The sequence below is a fragment of the Propithecus coquereli genome, unplaced genomic scaffold, assembly GCF_000956105.1.
Source record: "Propithecus coquereli isolate 6110/MARCELLA unplaced genomic scaffold, Pcoq_1.0 Scaffold11, whole genome shotgun sequence".
Taxonomy (NCBI): Eukaryota; Metazoa; Chordata; class Mammalia; order Primates; family Indriidae; genus Propithecus; species Propithecus coquereli.
In genome coordinates, this window is record NW_012134969.1 from 5,725,801 (window position 1) to 5,739,041 (window position 13,241).

A 13,241-nucleotide genomic window follows, 5' to 3' on the forward strand; every position below is an offset into this window, starting at 1 on the left:
TTTTAGTCTTATTATTTTCATTATTTTATAGTATCTTTACCCATTAGACTATAAGCTTCAAGAATGCAAATACAGTCTCTTCTTCATTTTTAATATTCCCTAAAATATTTAATGAAGTAACCTCAAGAATGAAGAAAATTAGATTTATAATACAATGAAAAATAAAGTAACTGGTACTTCTTTATTTCTAAAGCAACATAAAATTGAAGAACTCAGGTGATATCTATTTAAGCTAACTATTCATGAAATTGACATAGTAAAATTGGGAAATTTTTAGTTTTTTTCCTTATTTCTATCGTGGAATGAAAAGAAAAATGAAAACAATCTACTGCCATCTACTGATAATTCATTAGAATTCCATAAATCAAGCAAACAGACTTTAAAGATAAGACTGTCTTTTCAACCATGTCTTTAAGAAAAATTAGAATAGTCATCCAAAAATAATCAATTAATTGACTTATTAAAATGTATCATAGACCTATTATATACCAGTGTCTTAGAATCTTCTGAAACTAGGGATTACTTCCTTCTTTGGATAGGCAATGGGATTAAATTTTCAGGACACTGAAAAAGAAACCAGAGGGTTTGTACTATTCCTTACCTTCCTAAACAAGATAATATAGGCAAATTCATACATTATTCACATTGCTTCTAGCTTACTACCAAAGGAGGGACTTCTCTGACTGTACAGACAGTGATGAACTACCAAAACATCTCTTGTTTCAGAGTATAGACATAAAGAAGTTGGTCTGCAGCTCAAATCTAAGCTTTAAAGGACGCCTAGGCAACTGTTTCAAAAGGTTTCTGCCTCTGGATCAGAAATTATAGACCTTTGATGAAATATAGTTATAACCTATTTGCTTATATCACTCAGGACACTAAAAGACCAAGGTCTTTCTTTTTTTTCTCTAAATAAGAAAGCATGATTTCTAAGCCACGAGGAGCTTTGTAATAGGTTAAATCATGGCCCCCAAAAGATACGTCCATTTGCTAACCCCTAGAACCTGTAAATATGACCTTATTTGGAAAAAGGGTCTTTGCTGATATAATTGGGTTAAGGATTTTTAGATGAGATCATCCTGGATTTAGGGTGGGACCTAAATTCAATGACAAATGAGAGACTGAATATGCAAATGGACAATGGCCAGAACATATATAAAAACAGAACTCTGACCCACACCCTGCAGCATGCAACCCGGGAAACCAACCTATTACCTACAGTAACCAATTCAGGAAGCCAGCCTATTATCTATAAAGCAGACTTGTAGAAAGTCAAACCACTATCTCCAGTAACAATCCAGGAAGCCAAACTATAGCTACTGAGTCCAAATGGCCAGTGTTTGATCAATAACTGACAGCTTCCCTAATTTTTGTCCCCACTTCCAACTTGGAAGCAATAAGAAAGAGCCAAATATGCACCCCCTAACTAATCACATAGAATGCCCCACTTCTAGTTAGACTGCCGGCAGCTTCCCCATGCCAACAGCCTCTAATTAGATCATACCCACTCCTCTGCCTGAATTTGACTCTGCCAAAATGCAAGAGATAGTGGCTGACTCCCTTGCAAGCTTTGAATAAATAGCCTTTTCTTGTTCTCATTTGATTGGTCTTCACTTATTTCCACACAGGTGTCCTTGTAAGAGAAAGGCAGAGGGATATCTGAGACACAGACACACGGGGAAGAAGACCACGTGAAGATGTAGGTGTGGAGCCCAAGTCATGTAGGCCCTAGCAGAGAAATCCCTGGAGCCCCCAGAAGCTGGAAGAGGCAGAGGAACCATCAAAAGGTGCAAGGTCCTGTCAACACCTCAATTACATAATCTGGCATCCATAAATGGGAGAGAACAAGTTTTTGTTAAGTCACCCAGTTAGTGGTAATTTGTTAATGGCAGTCCTAGGAAAATAATAGAAGCTTTTAACAAGGAAATTTGCATCTGTTACATGGCCTTTTCTGGAAAGACCCATAAACCTTAGTGTAAATGGCTTAAAAAAAAAAAACAAAACTGTTCACAGTTTTTAAAAAGTTCTATTTTTTAAAGTGATGAAAAGATTTACATGCTATTGTAAGAATGTTTGGGAATTTCCCCAGTGGTTCCCCTTAAAGGTGGGGCATTATCTCTGCCCTCAAAATGCTCTAAGTCTCTATGAGGGGGAAAGACACATAGTCAAATAATTCAAATGGAGAAGTACAGTAGATGCTCTCTTAGCCCATCTATATTTAACCTCTAACCAGTTGACTTACTCTATTTCCTTTGTAAACTATATGTTGCTAATTCCCGTATCATACTGAATGCTCATGGCTAAGAAACTGCTCTCTAGTAAATTTTCCCATTTGTGCTCTCCAATTGAGCTGTACAATCTTACAGTGAGTTTCTTGTGTTTGTTCTCAAACCCGTTTATGCCAGTTATACTTGATATTGTGCTTTCATAATTTAATTAAATATTATGTAAACCAGTGAAATACCATGGAAATAAAGTTTGTTTCTTCAAAAATCTATGTTTAATATTTTAGAAAGACCCAATAAAGGAGGTATGTGAGATAACTTAAAAAGATTATAAAGAATATATCTGTATTCAGATTGCTTCACAAGTGTCTTTAAATTATTTTCCTCTTAAAAGAATGAAATCTTGGGAAATCTTAGCTGATGGTTTAGAGGTATGGTTCATGCTAGAGATAAAATGCAGAATTCCAGTCAGTAGAACATGTGCAAAGAAAAGGCCTCAGACCTTCTCAACAAATGGCCATATAGTTGTTTTAGATTAAAATAAAAAGTTTAAGGTATTTATGTTATACTTTTACATGATACTCTGGTTTAAATGACTCTTTTCCTTTTCATTTAAAAAAGCTTTATTTAGATATAATTTATATACCATAAAGTTCACCCTTATAAAGTATACAATTCAATGTTTAACCAACTTTTTCAATTTATTGCTTGGTTATGTGTTGAGATTGCATCTATGAGAGAGCTTCTTGAATATGAACAAAATACTAAAGAAGAAGCTATTAATTCTGCTTGGTGAGGGGATGGGGAGTCAGGGAAGATTATGTTTGTGCTTGAAGAGTCTTAAACAAAAAGCAGTTAAACAAGCATATAAAGGGAAGGGTATTCTAAGTAGAAGGAATAGGAAATGTAAAGGATGAAATCATGTGGCTTATTCAAAGAACAGCCTTTATTTGAGTAGCTTGGGAATAGGGAAGTTATTTTTTCAAAGCTAATTATGCATGTGAATCATCTATAGAGATGAAAACAAACAAAACAAAAAAGCAAAGCAAAACATGCTCAGGCCTGACTCCTAGAGATTCCAATTTAATGTATAGCTGGGGTGGAGTCCCTGCATTAATTTTTTTTTTTTAAAATAAGTTCCACTTGTTCTGATGTGAAGCCAGGACTGAGAACCACCGGAGCAGGGTGATTTAGAGTCCGGTGACGGAGTGTTAGGGGATGTGGCTAGGACCAAATGGTAATAGGAAATGGTATGCAAATACAATATAAAAAACTCTCTCTTCCCTGACAGCTTCACTATTTTGAGATATTTTCTTTTTTGTTTTTTATTGCCACTACTGTTGCACAAAAGAATATGTATTCCCACCAGTGTCTGAAAAAACAGAGATAAATGTTTTAATCCTGCTTTGTAACTAAAAGTCCTCTATTTTGGTTGAGGTAATATTTAACATAAAACAAGCTCAAGGCAGAGAGTGCACTTTCTAATCGGGTGTACCATCTACAAAGAAAATAGAAATTTGATGAAAACAGTTGCCAGGGAGATTGCAGAGTGGGTTCCCATTTTAGGTTAGTGCTTCCATTCTCTAGTCAAGCACAGGAATATGCCCACTTCCAAGGGCTCTTCTAAACTCCCAGATATCCAAGATCCTCACATAAATGTTCTTCAGCACTTATCACATGAGCAACAATAGAGATAAAAGGGACCTCTCCCTCCATCATAACCAGCTCCACAGGAAGCCTCCTTTTCTCTTACTCTTCAAAAGGTGGATTTTTTTTTCCCATTCCCTTAACACCTGCCTTCCATATAGTAGCTGCTCAATAGTTTTAAATAAATGAATGTCATCGTTTTGAAGGACCGATCAGGGATGCTAAATTGTACCTTTATCATGATTCTAGGGATTAGTGCCTTCTACTGTCCTATCAGTGGCACATATTTAAAAAGGAACATAGAGGCCGGTACAGTGGCCCACACTTGTAATCTAAACACTTTGGGAGGCCTAGGCCAGAGGATTGCATGAGGCCAGGAGTTTGAGACCAGCCTGAGCAAGAGCGAGACCCTGTGTCTACAAAAAAATAGACGCGTGGTGGCAGGAGCCTGTAGTCCCAGCTACTCTGGAGGCTGAGGCAGGAGGATCGCATTGGCTTAGGAGTCTGAGGTTGCTGCAAGGTATAATGTCACTGTATCCTAGCCCCAGGCGAGTGACAGAGCAAGGCTCTGTTTCAAAAAAAAAAAAACAAAATAGCGGACATCTGTGCTATCAATACAAGTGAAGGAACTGTAAGTAATGAGTGTTGGTCCTATTGGCAAGGAAGGCCGAATCAGCAAAAAGCCAAAGGAAGAGAATCAACCAGTTTGTTTCTGGAAACAAACGAACAAAAAAAACCCACGCAAAACTTCTTCCCAAGGAGGCCCATTACTTGAACCGTGGATGAGACAAGTTGCCAAAGCTAGCGTGACAAGGCCTGGGCTGTGGTGATTAACCAAACGTCCTGATCACACTACTGTGTCAGCGAATCGTCCGCAAGTGACCGGAAGAGCGGACTTCCAGTGCGCCCCGGAAAGGGCTTCCCTTTGCAGAAGGCAGGCAGCGGTTTAGTCCCGAGGTCGCTCCGGCGGCCGGTTCTCATGGGGCCCGCCGCCCGCGCCACCCGCTCACCGTCACCCGGCCCGCCGCCCTCTCCCCACCATCACGGGGCCGCCGCCCGCGCCGCCCCGAGTCCACCTCACACAGCCCGAAGCCCGCCGCTCCGCCCCTCTCCTCCCCCGGCCTGAGGCGCCTTCTGCCCCGCGACCCGTTTCCCGGCCCGGCCTGCCCGCTCCTGCCCGCTGACCCGCCTGGCTCCGGCCAGAGGGCTCTTGAGCTGCTCGGCTTCGCGTTAGTCTTCCCTCAGCTGGGCTTCGGGCTCTGCGGACCGCCCAGACCCGGAACTGCTGAGGCAGCGGCGGGCGCGCACTGCTTAGCACATCCCGGGCTTCCCCGCGCTCGCCCTCGCGCTCGGTCCGCTGCGTCTGCACGGCGCGCGCCCGGCTGCTCAGACCCGAAACCTGAGCTCCTCCTGCCTCCTGCGGGGGCTCGGCCGTCGGCTTTCCACAGGGAGCCAACGTCCATGCCAGGCAGGGGGATCCGTGCAGCCGTGGTAAGGTAGGTGAGGTGAGGCGGGGCGGGTGTGGTCGCCACGCGGACGGACTTGAGACTCCAGGTGACACGCTTGCGGCTTCCCGGTTTTGTTGAGGCGCGGGACCGGGCGGGGATCGCCACAGACAGGGTGTGCAATGGAATGTGGAGCGTGAGGAGGCGAGGACTGGGGAATCCGCCTCTGGTGTGCGCCTGTCCCTCAGAGAGTCCCATACGGGCAGTGAGTGGCGGGTGGAGGTACCCGGCAGGTGCAGCGCTGCAGCCCGCGCCCCCCTGAGCCGAGCCCGAGCTGGAGGAACAGGGACCCGGCTGGGACACACGGTGTGTGGAAATTCACAGTGCACAGGGACGGAGGGCGGGCACCTACTCAAAGCTGGCAAAATGAACTTCAGAGGGAGCCCCGTACGAGGGGGAGCGGAGGTTATGAGAGGCTGCAGGAGGAAACGGCCCGGGACAAATGGCGTCGCCTAAGGGGGTCACCACAGAGAGACCCGCAGCCTGGGGTGGGAAGGCTGGGGCTGGAGGTGAGCACATCTGCTCAGGGAGAGTGAATAACAAAGTAGGTAGGAAGCTCGTCTCCTCCAAATCGCAGTGGCTTTTGTGAACATTGCGAAGTGAGGAGTACTATGCCAGTCCTGAAGGGAAGCCCGTGAGCCATCTCAGTTTTTATCTCCTTAAAACGTGCTTTTCAGGTGCAGCTCCGTTTAACCTCATGAACCTAAGTCCCTGCATAGGAAGGGATGTGACCTAATATGAGCCATGTCAGGATTGATGATATATCACACAGGTTGACACCCTGTAATTAGAAAACAGGACTTTCTCTAAGTCAACAAGTAATTCCATACTTAAAATTTGCTATGTAAACAAAACAGAGGAACTGTTGTTCTGCTGGAAAGATATTCCAACACTTTCACAAAAAAGAGTTAAAAGATGGCTTTATTTTAATTGTCATGATTATCTTATGACAAATAGTAGACTAGCTTTTTTGGGAGGAGGTCTAGATTTACTATTTTGGTTACATTTTTAGATGAGTGTAATTACTTATTTTTTTATCCACCACAAACTTCTGTTTTAACTATGAGATTGATAGAATTTTGTATTTTTATTTACACTAATTTTTCTTTGTAGGTGATTTATTTGGCATAAAAACCTTCTTTGAAGGATGGCAGAAGTGGTTTTGATTGATCTCTTTGGTTTGAAGTTGAACTCTGAAAAGAACTGCCATCAGGCATTACTGAAGACATTGAATGCTGTCCAATACCAACATGCTGCCAAGGCCAAGTTCCTTTGTATAATGTGCTGCAGTAACATCAGCTGTGAAAGGGATGGTGAACATGATAATTATGAATTAGAAACAAGCAATGGATTATCAGCTGTCTTGGGAGAATTTGAGACTGTTAGCAAACCCAGCATGGCTGCCTCTTTGTATACCATTAAACAAAAAATAGATGAAAAAAATCTGAGCAGCATTAAGGTAATTGTACCTGGGCACAGGAAGACATTAATGAAAGCTTTTATTGATCAACTCTTCACTGATGTTTATGATTTTGAATTTGAAGATTTACAAGTGAATTTGAGGGGAGACCTTTTGAAACAATCCACTGAAATAAGCGTAATCACAGCTCAAGAACTGAAAGAAATCCAGAATGAAATAGAAACGTATTTGAGAAGTCTGCCAGCACTGAAAGGAGAATTAACTATTATCACTTCTCCTTTGATCCCAGGTATATTAAATGCTATTTGTTGTTTTTACAGTGTACATGAAGATCCAGCCTTTCCTTAGAGGTTGTTCACCCCTTATTTTTCTCCTTTCTTTTATTGACTATTGTGGGCTTGTTGCTCACTAGAATCAGTTGCAACATAGAGGTGTCATAGATGGCCTTCTGGTATCAGAGGTATCAAGGGATAACCCCTTCAAAGCTACCCTAAACAGATAAATTTGCTTTATGCAAATTAACCTTTAAGACACCACCCCCCCCAGCCCTCATTTACAATGAGATTTATGATCCTGAAATTCTGTTTAGAAATTCTGAAACTTCAACTCATTGGCACCTTCATAGAAGAGTAAAATTTAAAACAGTCAGTCTTACTCTTAGCTAAACAGTAATTATTGTGAGCTATTTGCTGTTGGGTATAACAGCATGGGACAGATGGGACAGAAGATACCCCTTGAAGAACAATAACACCATACGGAAGTTAAACACAAAGCAGAATTTAATAAGAACATCTTGAGGTACCAAATGCAGTCAAAATTAGAAGTCATATAAACAAGAGCAGGTTGAAAGGATCAGGGAAGGTCTAATTGAGAGACTGGGTTTTATAACGCTTTACAGTTTTATATAGCATCTTTTTAATCTTTACTAATCTTCAACAGATATTTTCATACATGGATTTACTACAAGAACAGGTGGGATATCTTATATACCAACTCTTAGCTCATTCAATCTCTTCAGTAGTTCCAAACGGAGAGATCCCAAGGCAGTTGTTCAAGAAAATCTGCGCAGGTTGGCAAACGCTGCAGGATTTAATATGGAGAAATTTTACCGAATAAAGGTAAGATTTTGCTTCATATTTTGGAAGATCTAAAATATATTGTTGACTCTGCTAGTGTACTTACATGGACGTTAAGCTATTTAACTTTTGCATCTTGTGTTTTATCTAAAATTTTGGGATAATGTATGTATTTTTCTTAGATTTATACATCATAACCTTGTGGTTGTTATTCTTAGATTTATACATCATAACCTAAAGGTCAATTCTATGATATATATACAATAAGTTCTCACTTAACATCGTTGATAAGTTCTTGGAAACTGCAACTTTAAGCAAAATGACTTACAATGAAACCAATTTTACTGTAGGCTAATTGATATAAATAAGAGTTAAGTTCCTACAGCATATTTCTGGTTACAAAATATCACCAAACTTCTAAATAAAGACCAAACATTTCTAATATTAAACACTGAAATAAATGGGAGCTATACCTATGTTTAAGAAAGATTAATAAAAATAAGTAAGATAACAATTTACCCAGTTATTCCAGTTCAGGGTTGCTGGAGCCTGTCCCGGCAACTCAGGGCCCAACTGTGGAGAGGACACCATTCCATCAGAGGGTGCACACGTACACACACACACACACACACACACACACACACACTCACTCACTCACACGGGGACCATGTAGACATGCCAGTTCATCTAACATGCTCATCTTTGGGTTGCGGGAGGAAACCAGAGAAAAAACCCGTACAGACATGAGGAGAATGTACAAACTGCACCCAGACAGTGGCCTAAATGGGGAATTAATTTTTTTTCCTCATTAACGTTATAACAAATTGATGTTGAATGAAACAATATTATTCAAGGATGTGCTGTATATTTCATCTGGAGTCCTCAATTCTAAAAGTACAGTTAATTCTCAGAGAATATAGTGCCCCTTCCCTTTCTGATTTAGGAGGGTAATTGAATGGTGGAATAGAAAGGCCATTATTTTCTAACTCAACACTAGGAGGAACTAGGGTCATAACTGATGACATAATGTATTGTTCCTTACAGAATTCTAGCTTTGCCTGAGTCTAGGAAAAATAAAAGTAGCATTAATTTGGTAATTCACTTTCTTTAATAAGAAGGTTAAATTTTCATTTTGTGGAAAGTGCTAGAAGGAGAGATTTATCCATCTATAGTGAAAAGTATTCACGATGATAGACTATATTGAATTTTATAATGTTAAAGCCTGCTTTTCTTTGAATAAAATACGCAGAGATTATAATGTCAAAAGCTTAAAAAGTTAAATAAGTGAATTGGGTATTTTACCATATGTACAAGTGGTGTATTTAATGAATGCTGGTAATCTTACACTGGTCATATAATTTTGTACTAAAATGAATACTTTCAGAAAAACTTATGGTAGGAGAAATCCTACTTTCAAACATTTTCATTGAACATCTTTGGTATTAATTAGACTGATCACGCCAATGACGTCTGGATTATGGGAAGGAAGGAGCCTGAATCTTATGATGGAATAACCACAAATCAGAGAGGAGTCACAATAGCAGCTCTTGGTGCTGACTGTATACCGATAGTTTTTGCAGATCCTGTCAAAAAAGCATGTGGGGTTGCTCACTCTGGTAAGTATACTTAATTAAGCATTTAGGATTTTACTAATTTTGTAGTACAGGAAAAAAGTGTAATTTCTGGTGGGCATGACAGTTAATTACATTACATTGTGATAAATGTAATGACAGGGTGGGGCAAGCGTACTCTTATTATAGGGGCCAATAAAAGGAGTATCCAAATCAAATTATATGAGTCATACTAGAATTCTCAAAGAAGGCAGTATCTAGGTTGACTGCTGAGGAATTTGTTGGATTTGGCTAGGTACCAGTGATTCTCAGCAAGGGTGCCATTAACATTTTGGGCAAGGTAATCTTACTTTACAGATTAAGTATCTTTGACCCTCAAAATTCTTAATGTCAGTAGCACCTCCAGTTATAGTAAAAACCAAAACAAACAAACAGACCAAACAACAACAAAAAAACACCTCCATGCTTTTCAAAACACTCCCTAGGGCAGTGGTTCTGCCTCTGGTTGAGAATCCTTGAAATACGGGCAACAGAAAATAGGAATGTTAGACGTGTTGCAGGAAGGTGTTCAAACAGATGGAGCAGCATGTGTAAAGGTAGGGAGGTAAAAAAAAGCAAGATGTTTTGAAAACTGAAATTTAGTTTAACTAGTTTAACTAACTCAGTGTATTTAACTGTAACTATTCTCTGAAGATAAGAGCAAAGAAGTATTTTTTGAATCTATATTGTGTTAAGGTTATGGTATTTTATTTTCTGAAGGTCTTTTAAAATAGTATTTAGATTATCTAGTGGTTATGACTCTATATGAAATGAGGGATGATCTTTAAAATTTTCTTCTACTTGTAAATCTATCACTACTTTCCTTTTTAGTCCATAGGAAATAAAAAGAAGCATATTTTTCTTTTGACTAGGTGAAGTAATGGAATTGCATGAGAAATCAAGTTTACTAAAAGAAATTGTCAAAAAGTTATTTAAAACTTTAGTCTTGGCTCTTGGATATAAAAGGGGAATGCCATTTGTTACTTCTTAGGCTTTAAAATATGTATTTTAAAAATATCCAAGATAAAGCAGTCAAAATGAAGTTATAAATGTGAATTTTTAAGTCAATAACTTAACTTTGAAGTAGAATATAATTAGATACACTATATACTTGTTATCAGATATAAAAAGTGTAAAATCCTATGGGACTAATTTAATAAAAATCTTTTAACCAGATGTGTATATATGCATATACATTTGCTATGGGAAAAAAATCAAATAGGAAGTAGAGGAATTATAGGTGAAAGGATAATTAAGGAAGATCTCTGAGGAAGAAAGCTGCTCTTAGCTATAGAAAATCCCTGAGAGTATTTCTCTTTAGCTCAAAATACCTATATCTAGTTGCTTCCCTAGGAACATCACTGCCTATGTATTCATAGGTGCCTCAAAATCATTGTGCCGAAAACTCAATATTTTTTTCCTAAAGCCTCTTCTACCACTTAGGTTTCCTATTTTCATTATTAATATCCCACCCACTTACAGACCCAGCTAGAAATTTGACCTTTTCATTCTGTTCTTCCCATAGCCACATATCTAGTGGAGGTTGGACCTGTAAGCTAAGTACTTTTTGCTTTGGCCATCTCCTCCCTTTATCTGGAAAGATTGATCTCTTTGCCTGAGTGCTTAGCTTTAGAAGGGTATGTGTACACAGTGCTGAGGGAAGGAGTAAAGAAACTCCTTACTGGCCAACCAGATCAGATGAATCAAACTCAGATACAAGGAACAAAGGAGAAATGCAATAATTCTTAGCTTTCTGTCTTTGGCAACTAGATGGGAGCAGGAGAAAAGAAAATGATTTTATCTTGGAACTCCCTGGGATCCAGTGCAGAGGAGACAAAACTGGCAAGGGAATGATAGTCTAGGCAAATGGGAAGGGTATGAAAGGGGACTATTAATTGAAACATAATAGATATATTTTAGTGTAAAAAGTGAGGAAGAGATGAAAACTACAAAACATTGCTGAAAGAAATTAAAGAAGACACAAATAGATGAAGAGAAATCCCATGTTAATGGATTGGAAATTAGGGAAATACAAATCAAAACTACAATGAGATATTTCCTCACATCCATTAAGATGACTAATATTAAAAAATCTCAGAAAAATTATTTCCTCAACTGTTGTTGAGGAAGTAGAAAAATTTGAACACTGGAGTACTGACGGTGGGAATGTGAAATAGTGTAGCCACTAAAGAAAGCAGTATGGTGATTCCTCAAAAATTTATAAATGGAATTACCACATGATCCAGCCATTTCCCTTGTGGGTATATATCCAAAAGAATTGAAAGCAGGAATTAAAAAAGTTATTTGCACACTCCTGTTGATAACAGCATTCACCATAACCAAAAGGTGGAAACAACCCAAGTGTTCATTGATAAATGAATGGATAAGCAAAATATAGTTTATATAATACATACAATGGAATATTATGCAGCCTTAAAAAGGCAGGAAGTTCCAACACATGCTATAATATAGATGAACCTTGAGGACATTAGGCTAAGTAAAATAAGCCAGTCACAAAAAACTAAATACTGTATTGATTTCACTTATATAAGGCCCCAACAGTAATCAAATTCATAGGAACTAGAAGCAGAATGGTGGTTGGCAGGGGCTGGGGAAAAGGAGAAACAGGGAGTTATTGTTTAGTAGTTATAGAGTTTCAATTTTATAAGATGAAAACATTCTGGAGATTGATTGTACAACAATCTGAATTTAATACTTCTGAACTGTACACTTAAAACAGTTAAAATGGTAAATTTTGTATGTTTTTATCACAATTTTTTAAAATATGAAAAATAAAAGTGAGAAAGAGAAGACTAACAAGCTATAATCCCATAGGAAACTATAAGTATAGGGCATCTTTAAAAGGAAGAGAAAGGAAACTCCTATTAAATGTATCTTCTGTGTCAAGTGCTTTCTATAATATATCTCATTTAAAAGACACACTATAAAGTGGTGGTTCATTTATTATTTCTGGACTTTGAAAAATATACAAACTAAATCTGCTCATTTCTACCTTAGACATAAATTCAGTTGAAGTTCTGTTATATTTTAACTTTCCTTATCTCTTTTTCTTCTTATTTACCAGGTTGGAAAGGTACTTTGTTAGGTGTTGCTATGGCTACAGTGAATGCTATGATTGCAGAATATGGCTGCAGTTTGGAGGACATTGTTGTTGTACTTGGACCATCAGTAGGACCTTGCTGTTTTACTCTTCCAAAGGAATCAGCAAAGGTATTTCATAATCTTCATCCTGCATGTGTACGACTGTTTGACTCACCAGATCCCTATGTCGACATCCGTAAAGCCACCAGGTATGTTTGATTTCATTCTGGAACTACAAGTTTGGTTTTTGCTATTGCCCTAAAATGAAAATTATTTTAGAGAACAATTAATAATATTAAGAAAAATTCAGGTGGCAGTTATTTAAGTAGCTGACATATACATGTACACAAAAACTCATTTTAAATATGAACTCTGTTTTCATTTAACTTTGAATAACAGATATTTTCCTGTCTGGTATCTCTTATTGATTTAAAAGTGAAGGAAGAAACACTGGCATTCAGTTTTAAGAGATCTACTTAAACTTCATATAGAAAAGTTGGCATGTACTTTACTTCACAACCATTACTCAGCTAAATTCTCCTAAATGTGATAAACTATCAGGAAGCTGATATTTCGAAATTATTCTTATTCTCTAATTAACTAGAGGAATATATTTCTTAGGAAAATATTAGATAATATAAACATACGATCACTTT

The 13,241-nt window shown here is 38.4% G+C and overlaps 1 protein-coding gene across 1 annotated transcript; it reads left to right on the forward strand.

Moving 5' to 3' along the window:
• The first annotated feature begins 5,318 nt into the window (after positions 1-5,318).
• On the forward strand, positions 5,319-12,804 carry LACC1 (laccase (multicopper oxidoreductase) domain containing 1). The gene is made up of 5 exons (XM_012648272.1): positions 5,319-5,368; positions 6,491-7,086; positions 7,737-7,915; positions 9,324-9,489; positions 12,569-12,804. The coding sequence occupies exons 2-5, from the start codon at positions 6,525-6,527 to the stop codon at positions 12,802-12,804; spliced, it is 1,143 nt and encodes a 380-aa protein (XP_012503726.1). The 5' UTR covers positions 5,319-5,368; positions 6,491-6,524.
• The last annotated feature ends 437 nt before the right edge of the window (positions 12,805-13,241 follow it).

Excerpts from the sequence above, each read along its gene's own strand:
- LACC1 (XM_012648272.1), top strand. The coding sequence starts at position 6,525 with ATGGCAGAAGTGGTTTTGATTGATCTCTTTGGTTTGAAGTTGAACTCT. Across the intron at positions 7,087-7,736 it reads CACTTCTCCTTTGATCCCAG|ATATTTTCATACATGGATTT; the intron begins GTATATTAAATG and ends AATCTTCAACAG. Across the intron at positions 9,490-12,568 it reads ATGTGGGGTTGCTCACTCTG|GTTGGAAAGGTACTTTGTTA; the intron begins GTAAGTATACTT and ends CTTATTTACCAG.